This window comes from Haemaphysalis longicornis, unplaced genomic scaffold (genome assembly GCF_048455015.1).
Source record: "Haemaphysalis longicornis isolate Haplotype H1 unplaced genomic scaffold, Haemaphysalis longicornis Haplotype H1 scaffold_9, whole genome shotgun sequence".
In the NCBI taxonomy this organism is placed as follows: domain Eukaryota; kingdom Metazoa; phylum Arthropoda; class Arachnida; order Ixodida; family Ixodidae; genus Haemaphysalis; species Haemaphysalis longicornis.
This window is the reverse complement of record NW_027526460.1, coordinates 45,725,206-45,745,668: the sequence shown is the minus strand read 5'-3', so window position 1 is coordinate 45,745,668 and position 20,463 is coordinate 45,725,206. Positions and strand designations below refer to the sequence as shown.

The 20,463-nt window shown below is 52.7% G+C and overlaps 1 protein-coding gene across 6 annotated transcripts in view; it reads right to left on the bottom strand.

Moving 5' to 3' along the window:
* Positions 1-1,194: 1,194 nt before the first annotated feature.
* The window catches only part of LOC144153683 (trithorax group protein osa-like), a 177,937-nt gene continuing 158,668 nt past the window's right edge, over positions 1,195-20,463 (bottom strand). For 4 of the 6 annotated variants that reach the window (XM_077685348.1, XM_077685350.1, XM_077685353.1 and 1 more), the window contains 7 exons: positions 14,688-15,168; positions 13,963-14,374; positions 13,234-13,317; positions 8,618-8,897; positions 6,375-6,443; positions 5,200-5,507; positions 1,195-5,078 (listed from right to left, as the gene is read on the bottom strand). In XM_077685348.1, the coding sequence (XP_077541474.1) occupies positions 2,754-5,078; positions 5,200-5,507; positions 6,375-6,443; positions 8,618-8,897; positions 13,234-13,317; positions 13,963-14,374; positions 14,688-15,168 (3,959 nt within the window). In that variant the 3' untranslated portion in view covers positions 1,195-2,753. The remainder of the gene's footprint in view (positions 5,079-5,199; positions 5,508-6,374; positions 6,444-8,617; positions 8,898-13,233; positions 13,318-13,962; positions 14,375-14,687; positions 15,169-20,463) is intronic. The other 2 variants (XM_077685349.1, XM_077685351.1) reach the window with 2 other exon arrangements.

Below are 20,463 nucleotides of genomic sequence, written 5' to 3'. Positions count from 1 at the left end.
GCTGCTGCCAAAGCGCCAAGTCATCACACGGCCAATCACTGGCATTAGGAAACGGAACAAAATTCATCAACACCACACCCAAACAGGTCACCTTTGCGTATGAAGGGAACCGCCACACTTCTGTTGCCTGCTGATCATGTTTGCGCATGAATGGGTGATGGACAGTCACGTAATATACAGTCAAACCTGGCTATAACGAACCCGGATAGAGCAAATTATGCTATATATCGAACAAAAATATTTCAGTTTCGGAAATACATGGGAAACATATTCCTTATAACGAAGTTCACATCGGATATATCGAACTCTGTGTGCCTAGAATGGCCGCCGTAACGCATGGTCTTGAAGCGGCGATTGAGATGTGGATTGGCCGCGACCACGGAACAAGAGCCGGGAATGAGACATTGCGCGTCGCACGGATCGACGTGACGCCCGACACTTTCCATAACTGTTTCCGACGCGCGGGACTCACGACGGAACCCACCCTGTCAGCGAGTCCGGGCCAAGACAGCAGCATTGGTGAACTGTGGGAAGAGCTCGCCAATGTTCCCGATGATGTTGCGAGGGACAGCAGTCCGCCGCTTATAATGAAGCGCTTTCGGCAGTCGATGTGCTCTGCCAATGCTTCTTCGATTTTGGAGGACGCGGACTTGAACTGGTGCAAACAATGTTTCGTGTAGAGAATGCTATGCTAGTTGAAGCCGCCAAAACGAAAGAGTGAAAACAAAAATCATCGCTTTTTTTACAAAGTAGGCAATTGGGGCAGAACGTAGCTTTATTACTTGCAATAGATGGATTACTTTGGGTGTGGTAATGGCTACTTTACTGTGTTCGTTTCTGCATGCGGGGATGGTGGAGTTGGGGAGGGGGGAGGGCTCCCGCGGATTGCGTGCGAACTCGTAACAATCAGCTCGTTATAGGCGGGTTCGGCTATATCGAACTAATCGAAGTGCATACTGCAGTTCGCTATAAACGGGTTTGACTGTATTGGTGCGGTGAGATAGGAGATGGATTTTTACCTCCCTTTAGTGTAACAACTTAAGTTTTTACTCAACAACCCGCCGCTGTAGACTGGTGAAATGGGGCACTCTAGAAGAAGGGCAAGGAGGGGAAAAAACAAAAACAAAAAAGTGATGCTTAAGTCATGACTTCTGCCCCCTTCACTCCTCCAAGAAAAAGACTAGGTGTAGCGAGCACATTTTCGAAGTCATTTTTATTTTACAAGTTTTCCATACATTTTGTACAACTTCATCCCCACAATAAAGAAAAACTTGACCAAGCCCTGGAATACTCTGGACACAGAAGTACAAAATTCTGCATGGCAGACAAAGCTGTCCTTTCGGCCGTCCCAGTTCTCGCGTCTCGCAAAAAAAAAAAAAAAAAAAAAAAAAAAAAAAAAGTCCTGTGGCCATCCTCACTTCGGATTTTTGGCGTAAGTACCATTGTGCTTTTGTTCTTGCCACCGTGCGCGGCACTCTAGGAATGAATGGAGACGAGACTGAGCAAACATGAGGGGGGGGGGAATACTACAGAGGGGGCAACGATGGCTGCCTCGCGGCAGGATGAGGAATTAAAAAAAAAAAAAAAAAAAAGAGAGCAATAAATGTCCCCGTCACAATTGGCCATTCCTGCACCCTCCAGATGCAAAAATCTATGGCAGACTCTCCTAGAGAGCATAATTTAAGCACAGGAGGAGCCTCAAACACGTTGACGAGTACCCTCCCTCCCACTTCACTCGAAAAGCAGAAAAAAAAAAAACCTTTACATTACTAGCTTCGTGGCAATGATTGGTTTGACTAGTAAATACAACACGTTCCAAGTGAACAGTAGGAATTTATTTACCGGGGGACAAAAGAGTTACCTAAAATGGAGTTTAAAAAAAAATACACCTAAGGACTTCTCAAATGCCAAGCACCAACCTCTACCGCAAAGAAAAAAAAATCCTTAAAATGAAATCACGCAGCCGCCATTTTCTTTCTCTTCCAGAACACGTGCCATGAACCCCGAGGGATCAGTTTTCTTCAAAGGGGGAAAAGAGAGAATTCTCACCTGTACATTTATTTGCAGCAGCTCACTCTGTTTGTCAGACATGTACATCGTATAAAGCTCGAGCACGCACACACACACAAATGCACTCACCGACACACATCGCACCATTTCAAATGACGAGGGAAAAAAAAAAAAAACCAACAGAAAAAAAAAGGATGATGGTTCGCTTGCTGCACTCGCAAAAGAGAGAGATACCCTACACACACACGCACGCGCACACACAGAATTCATCAGATCGACACGAGCCAGTCCGTTTGTACGTCTGTCCGTCCCGGGCCAAGGGGACCCCACATCCTACCCACCACCACCACCCCCTTTTTTTTTTTCCTCAACTGAGCGGCACCACCCGTTTCCGACCCTCCCCTCCCGGCCCGCCACGGGGAAAGAAGAAAGACGGGTGTGCGCACCCTGGGCGGGCGGGAGGGCAGGCGGGGGGTGGTGGCAGGGCGGGGTGGTGGGAGAGCGCGAGAGAGCAGCAGCACGACTGTACAAGTTTATCACCACGACGGCGGGGGGGGGGGGGGGGGGAGACCAAAGAGGGCGAGTGTCCGCTTCCTCCCCCGCGCACACAGTCCACAGGCGAGGGAGGAAGGGGGAGTCCACCACCCGGTCGACGAGGTTCTGGGGGGAGGGGGCTATCTACAGCGTCCGGGGAGGAACGGTAGTAATAAATAGCGGGGGGTGAGGTGTCCTCCTCCTCTCCCCTAGGAGGGGGCCCGTGGGGGGGGCGTGGGGGGCGGGGGCAGGGAGCACTCGAAGAGCACGTCGGCCAGGATGGCGGCCACGCCCTGGTCCAGGATCTGGGACATGACCAGGGCCAGCAGGCGGGGCTGCAGCTGCAGGAAGAGCGGCCGGTTGTCGGGCACACGGGCCAGGCAGCGCAGGGTGGCGGCCGCCCGGCGCACCATGTCCAGCGTGGTGCCCATGAGCTCGGGGTTGTCGCGCAGGGCGGCCACCCCCTGGGCGTTGGCCACCTGCAGGGCGCTCTGCTCCGCCTGCTCCACGAAGGCTAGCAGGTGGCCCAGGCAGGGCCCCTGCAGGGCCAGGGCCCGGGCTGCCCCGCTGCCCGCGGGCGCCACGTTGGACAGCAGCACAAGCGCCAGCTCGCGCAGCACCTGGTCCTGGCCGCGGCCCAGCCAGCGGGCCAGCTGGCCCAGCAGGGCCTGGGTGCGCGCCCAGGGGGGCGTGGCCAGCAGCAGGTCCACGTTGGACTCCTGCACGGACAGCTTGCACAGGGCCTCCAGGGCCAGCCGCTGGGGGCTCAGCGTGCTCTGGGGCAGCGGGTCGCGGGCGCACGCCGAGCCGCACGTGGCCCAGTGCAGCAGCCCGTCGAGCAGGGGCCGCGAGATCTCCTCGGGGAAGGGCGCCAGGCTCAGCTGGCCCGCCATGTTGGCCAGGCAGACGAGCGTGTTCTCACGCAGCGCCTGCAGCGCCTCCCACCACCACTCGCGCTCGGCCAGCAGCGAGCTGCAGTGGCCCTCGGCCGAGCCCTCCTCCTGGTCGTAGTGGCGGGGGGCCCCCCGGCGCGGGGCGTGCCAGTGCCGCAGCAGCAGCAGCCGCCCCAGCAGCACCAGCAGGCCCGAGTGCTTGGACATCTCGGCGTCGTTGCCCGGCACGAAGGACAGGTTGCGCAGCAGCGTGGAGATGCACACGCACCGCCGGCCCAGGGCCTCGCGGGCCTCCGACACGACGCACAGCGAGGGCTCATCACGGCAGTACGCCTCCTCCTCCAGGGCCTCCGCGGAAGGCCGCTTGCGAGGTCGCTCTTCCCTCAGACGCGGGAACACCTTCTCTTCGGTCCGACACTCACTACTATCACCGGGGGCAACCTCGGCGGGCCCCGCCGCACCGCCGTCCTCCTTGTCCGTCGTCTCACCGTCGTCGGCCTTGTCCCGTTCTTCCAGCTTGACAGCGTCGGCCTCCTGTGTCGTCGTCACCACCGTGTCCGCGCTGCTCTCCTCTTCCCTCTTCGAGGGCTCCTCCTCCTCTGCCTCCTCCCGCTTCCGGTCGTTGGACTGCCGCTCCTCCTTGACTTCCTGCTTGATATGGTCCACCCGTAGCTCTTGGACAGCCTCCAGCTTGATTTTGGACCGGATGTCCTCGATCAGCACCACGGGCTCTCGCTTGCAGTTGGCCGCCTTTTGCTTGGCCAGCACTTCCGACAGCTGCGACGAGGGGCCCTCTCTCCGGCTCGTTATCACCTTTTCCGCTTGCGGTGCCACCTCTTCCTCTGCCTCCCCCATCTCCTCTTCCTCTGTCTTGGGCTCGGTCTTCTCTGCCGGGGACGAGGGTGGAGCTGCGGAAGAGGGCGCCATGAGCCGGACGAAGCGCACGTTGTTGGCCTCGGTCTCAAAGCAGGTCTCGATGTGGGCCGTGATCTCGCCGCCCCCGAGCTGCCAGTGCTCGGGCGAGGCCGTGAAGCCCTCGTGGACGTCCCAGCGCTTCTCGCCGTCGAGCACGTGCAGCGAACCGTCGTCGTCGGGCCGGGCGCGCACCGCCTTGCCGCACCGCGTCCGCCAGGTGAAGCCAGTCCCGGGCAGTACCGCGACGCGGTCGCTGGGGTCTATCTGGGCGGGCACCACCAGCCCCTCCAGGGGGTCCCTGGCGGGGCAGTCCCGCTCCAGCAGGTACCAGGGCCTCTCCGGTGCGGGCGTGGTGTCAGTGGCAGGCGCCCGGGACTCGTAGCCCATCTCGAGGTCGTCTGGGGTGTCGAAGACCAGGGCGAGGCAGCGGCGGAAGTGCTCCATGAGCGTCTCCAGCAGGCCCGGCAGGTGCGAGAGGCCGAAGTAGAGCACGGTAGAGTCGTCGTACAGCAGCACTGACAGGACGTCCAGGGCCCAGGTGCTCTCGGCCAGCAGGCCGGACTTGAGGCACATCATGAGGCGCCACGCCTCCAGGGGGCTCACGTCCTTGGCGTAGAGCCGCCGACGCTTGGTGCCCACGGGCAGCACCGCCTCCACACTGTCCGGGGGGAACACCACCTCCTTGCGCAGGGAGGACGACGCTGACCCGTACGGACCGCTCGGCTGCTGCAAGCACCAACCACATCATGAGCATCTCTGCTCTACAGCATCCCCACCACTTGCAAGTATCCCCCCCATTACTGCAGCAACAAATTTTTCCCCGGCAATGCAAGGGAAGAGCACCCACCGGCATCTTTCCTCCGGCGGCAGGCGGATATGGCCCCCGGTCCCTAGCGTAGGTGGCGACCAGCTTGTGGTGGGCCATGGCATTCACCGGGGGTGCCCCCGCGCCCAGCAGGGGTGGGCCCTGGGGCGGCGGGGGCGGGTAGGGTTCCCCCTGTGCGGGTGGCACTCCCCTTGACGAGCCCCACGTGGGGGGCGCTCCATCTCCGATTCGGGGCCCCTCCCATCGCTCAGGGGGGGCCCCCGAGTGGGGGGGGTAGGCGGTGCTGGGGTAACCGCGGTACTGGCTCTCCGCTCCACCACGGCCCCAGCCTGGGAGGAGAACACACGGCAACACAGTCAGCCCCTTTGCTCTGGCCGGGGGGGGAAGTAATTCAAACCAAAAGGGCTGTGAGTATTCATCATCATTGATCAGCACACAACATACGAGAAAAAAAATGAAGCAACAGATAAGACAGTACTCATTTTGTCGTTGGGTCCTCTAGCACCTCGGTTTACAAAAAACAGACGAATGCCACTTGCTTCTGTGGCTGGTCTGTTGTACACTGAGCATAGATGATGACACTACAAAACGCCAGCACTAGCTCATCTGTGCCACCTAAATTGTGCTGCTAGAAGAGCTGATGATGAAACAAGCGGCATTACACCGTGGAGGCCAGCTCAACATGCCTCATCTGCCACTTTACGAGTGCCTGGTCAAGATGGGCAGCATGGCCAGTAATTTGGCACCTGAATCCCCCCACTCTCACACCGTCACTTGAGTCCATCCCTCCTCATTGGCCCCTCGAAGGACAAGCCTCACAACCCCCAAAACAATTTCAGACTCACATCCCAAGACTTGTCACGGATGTTCCTCCTCACCATGTTAACAACCGTGTCAACAGAACTGCACATACTGTATTTACTCATTCTAAGATGCAGCTTCTTTCTCTGAAAATACACGTTAGAATCGAGTACCATCTAAAACACCACTAGTGGCTGCTTATCATTGTCGACATAGGGAAGGGCAACCATAATTGCACATTTGCGCGATCAAAAAGTCAATACGACTCCCAGCACCGTACGTTGCAGAAGTACAGAGCAGACATCAGCAACCCAACTTGGATTTCTCTGCCCAGACTGTTGCCCAAGCGCACGCGGCACCCCGCACTGCTTGACGCAAAGCGGCGCCCTCCTCACCTTGCTGGGGCATGGAGGAAGGCGGTGGCGTCATCATGTGGGGTGGCCGGTAGGGGTACTGGCTCCGGTCTGTGTGCAAAGTCAAACACAACCACAGTGAGGTCTCTCTACGCTGGAAAAGAAAAGGGGGGGGGGAGGAGGAGGAGGAGGGGGCAGCACCCGCTCAGCACCACCCCTCGCGGTGTCATGTAGTCTGCTGCAGAACTGAACAAAGATCCCGCGCCAGATTACGCAAAGCTGCAAGGCCTGAAGGACGGAGTCTATCGAAAGCAGCTCGGTGCCCACGACTTTGCCATGGTTCGTCCCCGTGCCTGAAACAGTGCCTGCGTCTATAATCGGGGCTCATTTCAACTCGGCCATCTTACAAAATGCCAAGTGCTTGAAAGGACGCTTGCAAGTCTCGGGGACATGATGGGTCCATTGGCAAGAGAAAAGCTGCGGCATGCGTGTAATCACCGCAACAAGTCGGGGAGCCACCCGATATTGGAACCGGTCATGATTGAACGAGAGTAACACCAACTTTGTTCTATCTAAAGTGAAACTTCTCGTTAAAAGTGAATTTACAATCGTGGCAAATCTGGTGCACTTCAGGAATCGAAAGGGGGCTAGTGGGGGCATTCAAGCTGTCACCTTGCTCCACACAACTTCTGCCGCGGCTCTGCAATTGATTGTACAATGCAGTTTAAGATTAAAAAAAGAAATCTACTCTGATTGCAGCGTTTCCAAAGTTCAGTTGCATGCAGCCACGATTCGATTTGGCAATTCCGCAAGAAAAATTGTTTTGCCCAAAGGAATAGAGTAGCATGTGCCGACGTAACTTAGTGCTGGAACTGTGCACACGAAGTTAAATCCCGCTTCCTAGTAGCTCAACTGTTGCTTGCTATGCGATTGTTATAACCTTTTGAGTAAGTTGTTGCTTCAGCACAGCTACAGCACCCAAAACCAGGTGGAAGCCAATTGGCAAGTAAACATCAAAGAAAGCTCTCGCAGTCCTCTTCACTGAGAGGACGACTATGCATTAGGCATTTGTAAAGCAAAATACAGGTAACCCAGAAATTCTGCGGTACACTGGGCACAAAACTGCCATTTCTGCCGCCTCTAAGCCTGCACGAAAGGAACCCTAAGAAGCCACAAGGGCATCCTATCAGAATTAAATCAAAAGCGTAAACAACTGTTGTGCAGGTGCATTTTGAAACCCACAATGTCTCTTCAAAGAGCAGTTTTCTCGAAAGTTCCTAGGGTTTTCCGAGTTAGTCCTTACACTAGCCTGGTAGCTCGCCTGGTAACTCGCCACTCAAATGATCCCCGACATGAAATGGTTTCTCTTGATAAAACACTTCCGTCTACACACAAGTGCCTGGGCCACAAGCCCGTTAGAAAAGGAAGTCTTCTATGGTCATCCCTACTGTGTTAGGCCCACTTTGTTTGCATAGTTTCCAACTACTGTATAATAGAGGGAAATCTGTCGCTATTGGCGTGTTTCAATGAGCGCGCCGCTGTGTTCCGCTGAGATGCGTACCACATCTACTTAGAATGGCTTGGCAAAGGGCCCTAAAGTTCCAAGTGGCTGACAAACCCATAATTATGGTTCTTAAGGAGACAATTTAAAGTTACTAATATTTTCACAGGACACATCTTCACAGTGCCATGACCAGCCTCCAATGACGACGTAGGTGTGGCTGGCGTGCAACCTGTCCAGGCTCTCTCATGCCCATGTTGTAAATATTGCAAATAGATCGCTCGCCATTCTTAACCACGGCTTGTCTGATTTGTTCTGCCACCACTCAACAGCTAAAAAAAAAAATTGTCAGAAATTTTTAAAAGCTTCATGCAATTTTCAATGAAAAATAAATAAATAAATAAATAAATAAATATTGCCCCTATTGCTGTCTCGGTCATCAAGGGCCAAAAGAAGGCATGTAACACACAAGCAATGCCAAGGAACAAGGAACACATCTAGCTGAAACGGCGACACACAACTGCAGCAGAACATTTCCCTCTAGTAAGTGGACGCCCATTTTCAATGACCTCCCAGAAACCGGGAACTGTACTCACAATTATTTTGCAACAGACTTGGTCACGTATTGGGGTAGTGCTTGGTCATGGCTACAGAGCTGGTAGTTTAAGCGGGACGTATTGAAGTAATGCTATTTTTTTTTTTTTTTTCAGACACCTCCCAGAAACCGGGAACCGCACTCACAAACCCTCAGCTACAGAGCCGGTTGTTGTGCAGCGGGACCTACCGGGATACTGCTGCGCGGCGGGTGGTGGCGCCTGCTGCGGCTGGGGCTGCTGCTGCGGCGGCGGGTACGGTGACCCCGCCGCGGCACCCATGTGCGGGGGTGGTGGGTACGGCTCCTGGGGCTTCATGAAGTCCGGGTGGCGCTTGGGGTAGGGCGCTTCCCGCTGGGTGGGCTGTGGCGGGTACGGGCCGGGCTTGCTCGCCGGGGGAGGCTGGCCACCCTGAGGGGGTGTGCCACCCCCACCCGGGTAGCCCACCTGCTGCCCACTCCCAGGGTACACCTGGCGGGGAGGAGAACGGCAGCCCACATCAGCTCACCCCTACACCACTCCCCAATCGGGCTCACTCAGGGAACCCCAACCACGGCCACGATGCAACTGTGTGGCTTTGGCAAATCATGCAGAGCCACAAACTTTGGCAAACTGTGATTCATTTCAAATGTGGATTAATGTTTGCGAGGTTTTACACGCCAAAGCTACACCTGGTTTGTGAGCCTCGCACTGTAGTGGAGGGCCCCCCCCGGAGGGCTTCGACCACCTAGGGCTCTTTACCGTGCACTCCAATCTCAACATGTGGGCGTTCTTGCTTTTCGCCTCTATCTGAAAAGCAGCTACAGTAGCTGGGATCAAAGACACATGCTTCAGCTCAGCAGCACAGCCACCGCGGCAGGTACCCCACACTCCTCCCCGCTGCGGCACATGTAGAGTGGTTTTGATTAACATGGAAGCCTGGGCGAGTTGGCCAAGAAGGATGGAAAATTAAACAGTGCAAAAGATGAGAGAGGAAAACATCAGAGTGCTGACTTCAACTCTGCTGTCAGCAGTGTAGTGTCTCCATCTCATGTCCTCTCCTTATGCACTGCTCTATTTCCCATCATGGGGTTCTGGCCAAACATGTAGGGTCACGTATCAGGAAAGGGGTGGTGGAAGCCACACACTATAGCAAAGTGTGAACTGTTTCCTCCGTCTCATGTCCTCTCCTTATGCACTGCTCTATTTCCCATCATGGGGTTCTGGCCAAACATGTAGGGTCACGTATCAGGAAAGGGGTGGTGGAAGCCACGCACTATAGCAAAGTGTGAACCGTTTCACATCCCTGTCAAACGTGCCTATGTAAGTGCACTTATGCTGAGTCCAATCAGGCTCCACGAATGACACTTTGGCTACACGCTACTAAACGGCGAGATAAAGTTCCTCTGGCTGTGATGTCAGCGGCGAGAGCTGGCGTAAATATTGCGCAAAATTGCTTGAAATTCCCCTTCTATGTCATGTGAGAAACAATGTAAACGCTTCATCGTGTTTACATTGTTAAACACTAATCGGCGCCTCTCACAAGCCCACAAAAAAACCCACCGAACACCGGGGGGGGGGGGTCATAGCTTCAATGTTATTTGCTGCACAGCGAATCGTTATCAGCGACGAAAAATTATCAGACAGTGCGGATTATAACAGAAAAGGCTAAAATAGGAACAAAACCAGAAAGCCCCAACAAACCACATATGCAAACACCGCACAGAATGGCTGCCATGGAGCAACATCCCATCCGGCGGCACTGGCACATAGTTGGGCGAGGTATTTTTTCTTGTTTTTTGTCACTGCTACTCTTGTCGTAAAAATTAATCAATATATTAGTAATGAACGTTTACCTGCTCCCGAATGGCATTTTAGCTGATAGTGCACTTCGTGGAAGTGCACTTAAAAAGGCACGTCTGAGAGGGGTATTATATTAAATATGGCACCATGCACAATCAGGAAATGCAGTTACCATACACATGTAGCAGGCGGCCACATTTTCTCAGAACTGCATCGAAGCTTACTAAAAATTAAAACTTCCAGCCCGGCAAGACGCAAAATGGTTATGTGTGCTGTAAAAATGCCAATGATGACAGAAACTTTGGAGAATCAATTCGTCCTTCAACAAGCATAAGCATGAGTCGCACAATATAATGTAACTGCCACCCACGCACTAATCCCGCTTCTTCTTGGGGTAAAACACTTTTTACAAGCCGCCCTGCTCAATGGCACCTGCTATCCCTTAGAAATCTTGGGCCCATAAAATGCAGGCAAGTGGGCCAAGTCACCTCTCTCTCAGTGCTCGGTGCATGTTCCCTCAAAATGACACTGACGCAATGTGCCACTGTCCAATGGACGAATAGTCGATGTGACATCGTAAAGACCCATCACACAATCTCCAAAGGGTTTTGTGCGTATTTGTTTTTTGGCAGACTTCCCTTTGTAGTACTGCCTTCACCTATACGCCTCGAGCGCTGCCTGTAGGGGCGCCACTGAAATCCCCCTAGCGGCCCGTTTCGAAAGCAGTCGCGGGAATCTCCAGCCCGCTCACCACTGTCGCCGTTGCTTTTGCACGACGTTCGAGACTTATATTTTCTGTTTGTATGCGTTGTGAATCCATGTTTATGTGGCGCAGTCACTGTTCGCAACTGTGGTGTATTTACAAGAGTGTAAATGCTTCTGACGCAATCTTAGTGTGGTACATTCGGTCCGCATGAGCGTCAGGTGTGTGGCACAGGCCGGTGTCGCGAAACCAGCATATGCATGGAGCTGATTGTTATTTCACTGCCCTGAAATTTATTAACAGTCCCTCCGTAAGCAGCGTTCGTTCAGATGCTCATGCTATGGCTATGCACTATAGCTGCAAGTAAATTTCTGTGCTTACATAATCTAGCAGAACACTCATACCTGACAGCACGCCAGTTACGCTTCACATCTTAGATATTGATCATTACCCAGAACAAGCCAATGTGGCATAAATTTCACGGACATTCTACGCAACAAGTACAATGGATAATGCAAAATTATATGTGGTAGTCAGCACACGACAAATAATTTACTGCTGGGTCGTCTTGTCACGAGGTGAGCCCTCGCTAATCTTCATCAATTGCTAATATTCATATCTCCGCCTATATCAGCGTCCGCGACTCTGCTTCCTCAAAACATCATCATATGACACAGGCAGCCTGCAGAATCTAGCATAGAAGTGAAATCAGAAGGCCTTATCAAATACCCCACACTTCCAACGACACCTTTTATCCGTTGTGAACTTACTGTATACTTCAAAAAATCTGTCCGCCGAGTGATCAGCTGTTCGTTAAAGTCGAAAAATAAAATACAAGTGAACGCACAGCTTGTGTGTGTGGTTACTAAAACGGTCATTCCTTGATTTCGCTCCGTATTTGTACGCAGCGATAGTTAGCGCCCCTCCCCCCTCCTCTCCCGTCTTAGAAAATACCAGTGCATTTTGCATCTGGTTGGGCGAGTGAGTCCTACCTTGCTGAAGTTGAAACGAACGTCTCTAGCATTTCTGAAGCTTCACTGCGTTTCTTTCATTCCCGTACGAGCTGTTCCGTCTCTTTCGGACTTAGCAGGCCGTTTATTTTTCCACGGTGTCATCAACTATCCTTGGTCCATGCTATCAGGCGGGAGTGGGCACATATTTAACGACCCGCAGAGTTGGAATATACTTAACATGTTCGCATGGCCTCTATTCCTATAAAAGGCACAAGTTATTGCCAGGTATTGGGGAATCACATCCCCGAATCATATTTTTCTAAGACGTATATATTCGAAATAAAGCCGCATTCGTTGTCCGCACTGCAAAACGAAACCAACCTCTAACTGTGCCGGTATCAGGTCTAAACGAGGGGACAGTAGAATTCCTTTGTGCCCGACGTATTCGCAGGTGACAGTGGTGATATGCTGCTTCCGTCGCCGATGCCCGTAAGAGCGGCGAAGAAGCGCGCAGTACCGCTTCCCCCAGATAGCTTATGTTGGCATTCGAGCACTCTACCAAGCTGCAGCTGTTTTTTTTAGTGCCCTAAACATACTATTTGCTTGAAGACATCACCATAACAAGTTGTTTAGGGCGCGGAAAGGCAAAAGAAGCAAAACAGAACGAAAATAATGCATGAGCCACTATCAGCTACGCAGCGGTCATCCCGTACGCGCCGCGGAGAAGCGGCGGCAGGCGGCACAATGATCGCGAAGCTCGAGGCGTATAGGACAAGGGGGGGGGGGGGGGGCACATAAGACTGAAATGTCGCACCGAATGATTACGATGGCCATACTTCCACACCATGCATGTGCAGCGCAATGACGATGCAGCAGTTATCCACGTCTCCCACACTCACACGCACTCTCCTTTCTTCCCCCTTCCCCAACACGCACAACAAAAGCAGTAAAAAATGAAAACTGTTCAGAGGCTGCATTCAGAGTCGGACTCCCTTTCAAGGACACATTTCATCTGCCCACAACAGATAAAAAAAACTCCTGGTACACCCTCCTAGGTATACTATCAGCCTCCTGCCGAGTACAAGGTAGAGATCAGCAATTTTTCACAACTGAACTCTTGTTCAAAAAATACATTCAGATGGGACGTTTGCCCCTTTTGCTTCAGACATTCCCGATGGAACACACACATGACTGTTTGGTTGCTATGGCTGCCCTCACGCACCCCCTCACATCCCAACAGTGAAGAACTGCCACCAAGACCACAACACAGAAGCTTTACTTATTTCAAAAATTCAGAAGAGCGACTCTGAATGCGGCCAGAGGCACAAATGGCGGGGAATGATGTGCAGAGCAGTCAACGACAACATACTTGTGGTGCAGGATGAGGATGAGGGGGAGCAGGAGGAACCTTGGGAATTGGTCTCGGGGGTAAAGGGGTCGGGCCACGGACCATCTACACACCAGAGACAGCAGAACAATGTTCAGGGGCAGCCGAGGACGACGATGGGCGACACACACACACACACACACACTACGAGGTGCCAGGTTTCGAGATGACAGGCAAGGTGCGCGAAGCTCTTTTACAGAGAGGCAAGCAGGCACGAGGTAAGGACACACGCTGCTTTCCTAAAGATCCATTCAGACCCACAGAGCAATGCAAACAAATAGCAAGCTAGGCTTTTGTTTGTGTTTGAGCATGCATTATGGCCACGCTAAACAGTAGGTAAGGGCGCGCAAAAAGAAACAGAGGCAGCGCAAGATTTCCAAAACTGGGCAGATGCCAAAACTGCCATAATGCAAACAACTGAGAATATTTTTTTCCCCCCTCATCTGATTGGCTTAGCCGAGCGCGCTGTCTTCATGAACACGCCTAGCAACACACAGTTGGCCAGACACAGTGGGGCTCTTCAATCGTCAGTCTCAGACTCACCACAGGTAGACTGCAGGCAGACCAAGAATTCCCCAACCCTTGGGAATTTACGTGAAAAACGAATGCCAGACTGCTTTTTCCGGGAGCCCATGGCGACCTTGAGACAGATAACTGAAGAGCACCAGTTGTTCCGCCTCGGCAAGGCACGAAGGAGAAGGTGTTCCCCACCTGGTAGGCCTGGTCGGGGGGAACCCGGGCAGCCGGTGGGTAGGGCTCGGGGGTGGCCCCCTGGGGCGGAGGTGGTGCGGTGGCCGCCCCCTGTTGCGGGGGCGGAGCCGCTGCGTAGGGCGGTGCCTGGCCCGCGCTGGGCGGCGGGTAGGGCCTGCTCTGGTAGCTGCCTGCTGCTGCTGCCGCCGACTGCGACTGGGGCGGGGGGCCTCCGCCCGTGGCCGCGGGGGACGAGCCGTACGGGTAGAGCGGCTCTGCAGCCGCGTTTGGCGGAGGAGGCCCCGCCCCCATCTGGGAGGACGGGGGAGGCTGGGCCCGCGAGGGGGCCGCTGCCGCCCCGGGCTGGGACGATGGCGGCGCCCCCACGGACGCCCCCTGCTGCTGCTGCGCCTGCTGGGCCTGCTGCTCGTACCTGGTGTGAGGGAGCAAAGGGAGGCCCTTCTCAGGCCTGTGCCCAAGCACCAGTGGTCGCCCATGATCGCTGGCCTCCAATTGTGAAGGCCGGTGACGATGCAATCCGGGCGAAATTAGTGTATTACCCACTCCTCAACTTTACTCTTTTGGTTCTTCAAAATCAGTGGTGCTGATAAGTTCGAAAATACGGCAAGCAGAGTCGAGTTCTCATTGCAGAGTTCATGGCAGCAGCTCGTTACTTTCAGCATCGACTTGATTTGATCCAAAACCATTCGAAGCAAATCAGTGCAGGTGTAAAGAAGGCCCCGCACCTTTCCCGGTCATAGTGGCTCCCCTGGTACTGCGGTGGGTAGGGCGGTGCCCCCGACTGCGGCCGCATGGGGTAGCCGCTGTAGGGGTCCCGGCCGTTGTAGCCACCCTCGTGGTGGTAGCCCTCGGCCGGCCCATACTGCTCCCCGCCGGGTCCCGCGTAGCCGCACGAGCCCCCACTCAGGCTCGACTGGGTGGCCGCTGCGTATGGGGGTGCCTGGTGGTGGGGGTAGCCGCCGTGCGGGGGAGGGGGGTACCCCTCGCCAGGGTAGGGCCCCTCATCCGCCGGGGGGTAGCCGTCTGGCTCGCAGCCCGCACCCACATGATTAGAGGGCGGGTAGCCAGGGGGACACGGGTACTCCGAGGCACCCATCATGCCAGGCGGACCGCCAGGCGGGTAGGGGGCGCCTGGGTGGTGGTAGCCTCCACTGCTCGGGTAGCTTTCCATGGACTGGGCGGGGGGCCCGTAATCCTGACTCGCACCTGCAGCCCCATCATTCTCTTTTAGTGGGCATCTGTATTTGTGTGGCTTGCACAAGGGTGTGCAAAAATAAAACAAAAACAAGGCAAACTTGAAAGGAGTGTGATCACGCATCAGTAATTAGATCACGTCAACCACCTGCGTTAAGAGGGAACGTGGCAAGTAAAACGACATTTTCATTTGTAGACCAAATCTAGTCCGCAGCATTTGTGTAACTAACCATCCTGACAACAAAACTGAAATAGGTTTGAGAATATCTTCTCTGCTTTTTGAACTACAGGAATAATTACTGGAAAGCTGCTTTAACTCTTTCGTTACAGCGGGAAAACAGCCGATTTTGAGTGCGTCCACAAAACGTTTTTTTTTTCTCTTCAGCTACTGGACACACTTAGCCTTGCTATGCATGAAATTGTACTCATAGACTACTCTTCCAAACACAAAGCAGCAGTTTTGTTAAAGATACAATTACTTACAGTTTATCCGGCAAGTAACCAGAAAAAAGCCCCGAAGAAAAGTATACGAAAAACACAAATCTGGAATTTTACTAAGACTAAAAATTATTTCAGGAATTTTAAGATATACAAATTGTTCCTGCGTTCCTTGGCTATGATTTAATATATAAATCAATAGTGTACACCAAGTTTAGGAGTTATGAGGGCCCATCAACCTAGCGGAACTGACGGCTGTGCCACGCCGCGAAGGCACTGAAGGGTGAGTGAGTCTCTGTAAAATGTGCATTGTCCTCGCACAATATCCTTATTAGTTCGGTGGTAAAAAACAAGAAAAAAAAAAGAAGAAGCATCGCGCATCGCCCTGCAGTGCTAATCTGACACGAGCACCAGGTTATCTTGAAGGTGATAGCGCGATACGGCGCCGTGCATTTGGCAAAATATCCTGGCCGTACGTTGTCGAGACCCTAAACACAGAAGTAAAACTGCAGTCAGATAAGAAGCATGTTTTGTTTATAAATACAGCGGGGAGTCACAACGAAATTACCTGCCAGCGCTTGTTGAAGTGCGAGGCACCTGATCCGGAGCTTTGTTGTCCAAACTGAAATCTGAATATCCCACATCGTTGCTTGACCCATCACTGCTGCTGGAATCGCCGAAGTGCTTGCTACAGCAGTCTGACTCTGCGGAGCGCGGCGCATACCCGACGCCATTTTCCTCCTAATCCCCTCTACCTTCGGTTCAAATTTCTCTTGCTACATCGCCACCACATACGCGCGACACATAAACAAACGAAACCAAAACTGAAAGAGAAGTTCCCAATGAACACACCAGATGGCGATAGTTGTCTGTGGAGCGCGGGTTTTAGATTTTGCGGGAGATTTGAAATCATCGGACGCCGGCTCCCAATTACCTATGGAACCGGAGTGAAAGCGTTAAGCATAATTAACTAATTAGGTAAGAACTCAACCGGATTTTTATATTAGTACGATCTGGAAGGTCTATTTTGTGCTGAGAAGCTATTAGATTATTGTGTTATATCCTTTAGGTATTAAAAAATAACAGGAAAAGTTTCACCTTTGTTTCAAAACCAGAGAAAGTATCATCTAAAGGAAACAAAGCAAAAATCTAGTAGCTTCTTGGCACAAAGTAGAACTTTCTGATCCCAGTGGCATAAGAAGCTTGTTGAGTTCTGGCCTAATTAGTTAATCATCAGGTAACCTAGCGAAAGTAATTAGTCTTGTAACTCAAAAAGTATAGAAGATATTTTTAAGCTGATTTCAGTTTTGTTACTAGGATATTTAACTAATAAATGCTCCAAATCTGATTAGATTTGGTTTATAAATAACGAGAATAGTTTTACTTGCCACATCCTCCCTTACGGGGTCATGAAGATGGTCTGGTTCATCCAGAAGATTGCCTCATCAGAGGGCCCGAGACCGACAAAATCGTGTGCAAATTAAGCCGGGATTTATAAGCTTGCACGAAAAGCTATAACCACTTGAAATTTAGTGTGCATTCCTTTATTGGCAGTACGAGTAGCAGGCAAGCGAGAGAAGCTTTAAACAAACATGAAAACATACCGTATTTACACGATTGTAGGTCGACCCTTTTTTTAAAAATTTGACAATCCAATGTTGGGGGGTCGACTAGGAATCAAAATCGAACCGTGTACCGCTAGTAACAGCAAGAGAAACGCGAAATCAGGGGTGCTACGAGGTGGGGAAAGCTTTCATTGCACCCTCGTTTCCATGGTTATGGTCGAAGCGGAGCGTATTAATTTACCATTGCAACATTGTGGCGCCAATAAAGGTGATGCAGACTTTGAAAGTTGGGGTTCCCGGTCTCTGCCCTTTATCCACCGTACTCAGAGCGACTAACCTCCTACCATGGCGTTCGTAAGTGTACTGAACAATGTGATGTGATTGTGGCTACGTTAGCGCCAAGCATTGAATCAAGGGATTCGCTAATACCGTATTTACACGATTGTAAGTCGACTCGAATGTAGGTCGACCCCCAAAAATTGCACCTCAAAAAAAGGCAAGCGCCGCCTAGAAAATTGGATCACAAACAGAAGCTTTTCCGTCGACCCACATGGCAGCTCTCCACAAGAGCGGTGCGCTCGCGGTATTTGTTAAAAAAGAAAAGCTTTTGTATAGGCACCCGGAATAACCTAACCATGCGCCGTGGGTTGAGCGGGAAAAAACATTCGCTGCGAGATGACAACCATTGAAGCAACCGGCAGCGGCCACTGCCGCGCGCGATTTCTTTTGAGCGACTAACCTCCCACCATTGCGTTCAGAAGTGTACTGAACAATCTGATATGATTTGGGCTACGTTAGCGCCGCGCATTGAATCAAGGGATTTGCTAATACAGTTAAACCTCGTTATAACGAAATTGAAGGGGCGCCGCGATTTGCTCGTTATAGCCAATATTTCGTTATAGCCGTAGCCGACATTTACTGCAAATATTGTGCATTGTAGTTACCTAAAACAAAAAGCGGGCGAAATAGCATCTTGCTGCACGGCGATAGTCAGTAAAATAAACACATTCCGGAGGTAAAAAGGAAAAGTCACGAACCTACTTTATTGCAGTTCAAAACTCGTATTTCAAACAGACTTGGCTACGAAGAAGTCCGTAATTCGTAATGCGAGCGATGGCTCCCTCAGCTGCGGCCGCTACGTTCACGCCATCTTCGCCGCCCTCGTGCGCGCCGAAGTAGCGACGCAGCGCCAGCAACGCGTCCACCGCATCTAGTGCCTCCGACGCCGTCCTTAGCGCTTCTTTTCAAGCCATGTGCAACAGCGCTGACGATGGACTCTCGGTTGCTCACGATGGTAGACAGCGTACTCGTCCACACGTCAAAGTCTCTTGCCACCTTACCACGGAGTGCACCTAATTACCTTCCTTCGCGCCCGATGCGACGGCTTTTGCCGTCTTCTGTTCAAGCGTGATAGTCTTTCGCTTTCGCTCCCCGCCTGTCGCACTCGCGTTGTTGGAATCACGCCGGCAGTACGATAAAAGATAAGGCTGAAGACTGCCAAAACCCACGCACACACAACTACGCAGCGACGTCGGCGATACGAACAGGGGAGGAGGAGGGGGGTGGGGGGGAGAGGAAGGAGTCTAGGTGGTGTTGCGCAATCGCGCGCGCCGTGTGCGATGCGATGCGATGAGGCTTTGGGGTTCTCGGGCTCACCGCGGATAGTCCGCGGATTCCCCGAAGCCCTAGGGATACGTGGGAAAATGGAACGTCGGACTGCTTCTCGGGGAGCCCGCGGTGAGCCCGACACTGTAAATCGAAGGGCCCCATTGTCTGCATGCCGTGCGCAGCGAGAGGAGGGTGGGGGCTTCGCGGGCGCAGCGTCCGCATGGCGCGCCAGCCAGCTTCGCGCGCGTGGCGGGAGTTTTGAACTGCTAATACAGTTGCCGCGTCACGCACTGTCTCAAATCCGCGTTGCGCACTGTTGTAAAATTAACTCAAAATTTGATTTCTCAACGAAATTTGTTCGTTATATCCCGTAACGGGGAAATTTTACCTCGTTAAAACGAGGTTTTAAATACATTGGTTTCTATGGGGACTTTCAAGGGGAATTACGATTTGCTCGTTATATCCATTATTTCGTTATAGCCCGTCTCGTTATAACGAGGTTTAACTGTACTCATTTTGTTTATTAGAGACGAATAAAACGCTTCTTGACGCGTTTTTGCACGCGATTCGTGTGGATTGGCGTTGCGCGGGCGACTTTTTGACGCCCGCGTCAACGATTCCGCGCGCGCGGCAGCTTCTACTGCTTCTAAGTTCTACTGGTTTTACCTCGGTACTACGTGTGACGAGCGCGGCAGTGGGTGAAGCCTGACGACTTGCCCAAATGGGGAGGCGCGCTCTTCATGCCGGCAGTTTGAAAGCGCTCGGGAGTCGGGACAGCCGGCTGGCACCGCCGGAGATGTTTAGGCTTACCACGGTGGCGGATATTTGATTGGCGCTTTCCCTAGCGGCGCGGATGATGCTTTATAGTGTTGTTTTTGACCACCTTTCTCCTTTCCTGCTCAAACGCCTTCGCTTGTGCCTTCAGTGATATCTTAAGGGGGGACGCGGGGATCAGATGGCGAAAAGTGACCAAAAAATCGTTTTTTCGGAAGTCACATTTTCGGATTGCACGTTTTATATTCTATGCGTCTGCAAAGTTTCCCCGTCGAAAACGATCGCGAAGTGCCAAAGAAAAATATTTACGTCAGCTGAGGTGACAAATTATTTCCGCAAAATGACGAAAAAACGGCAATTTTCGCAGCGCTGTATCTCCGGAACGACGGCACCGGGCGCCGCCATCTTGGTCGCGTTAGATTGGCAGAGTCTTCAACTTCCGATTTCCTGTCGCTGCTTTCATTGTCGCTCATTCACAAACGCACAAACGGCGGAAAATGAGAGACGGTGAAACGAAGCAACCGATAGAATCTAACACGCGATTGGCTCTCCGGCCGCGTTAGCTAAGACGGCTCTCCGGATTGGGTGCCGCCATGGCCACAACAAGATGGCCGCCGGGCGTTTTGGCTGACGCGCAGTTCGCACGCACTCCGTGTCGCTCGGTTTCGCGGTCGGCTCGGTTCCCGTTCAGTGGTTTCATGCTTTGCGATTCCGTACAGTGACGCTATCGTTATCGCGGCGATAATGCTTGAGATCGTGCGCCAGATAGGGAAGTGCGCGGCTCGAAAGACGCATCGAAAACGTGCCCGCGACATCGCCGTGGTGCGTCCTTGAGTGGGAAACTCGGTGCGTCCGTGTACAATTGGTGTTCGTGAAGTGAACTTTTGGACGCATTGCCGTGTTATAAAACGCTTAGTTATTG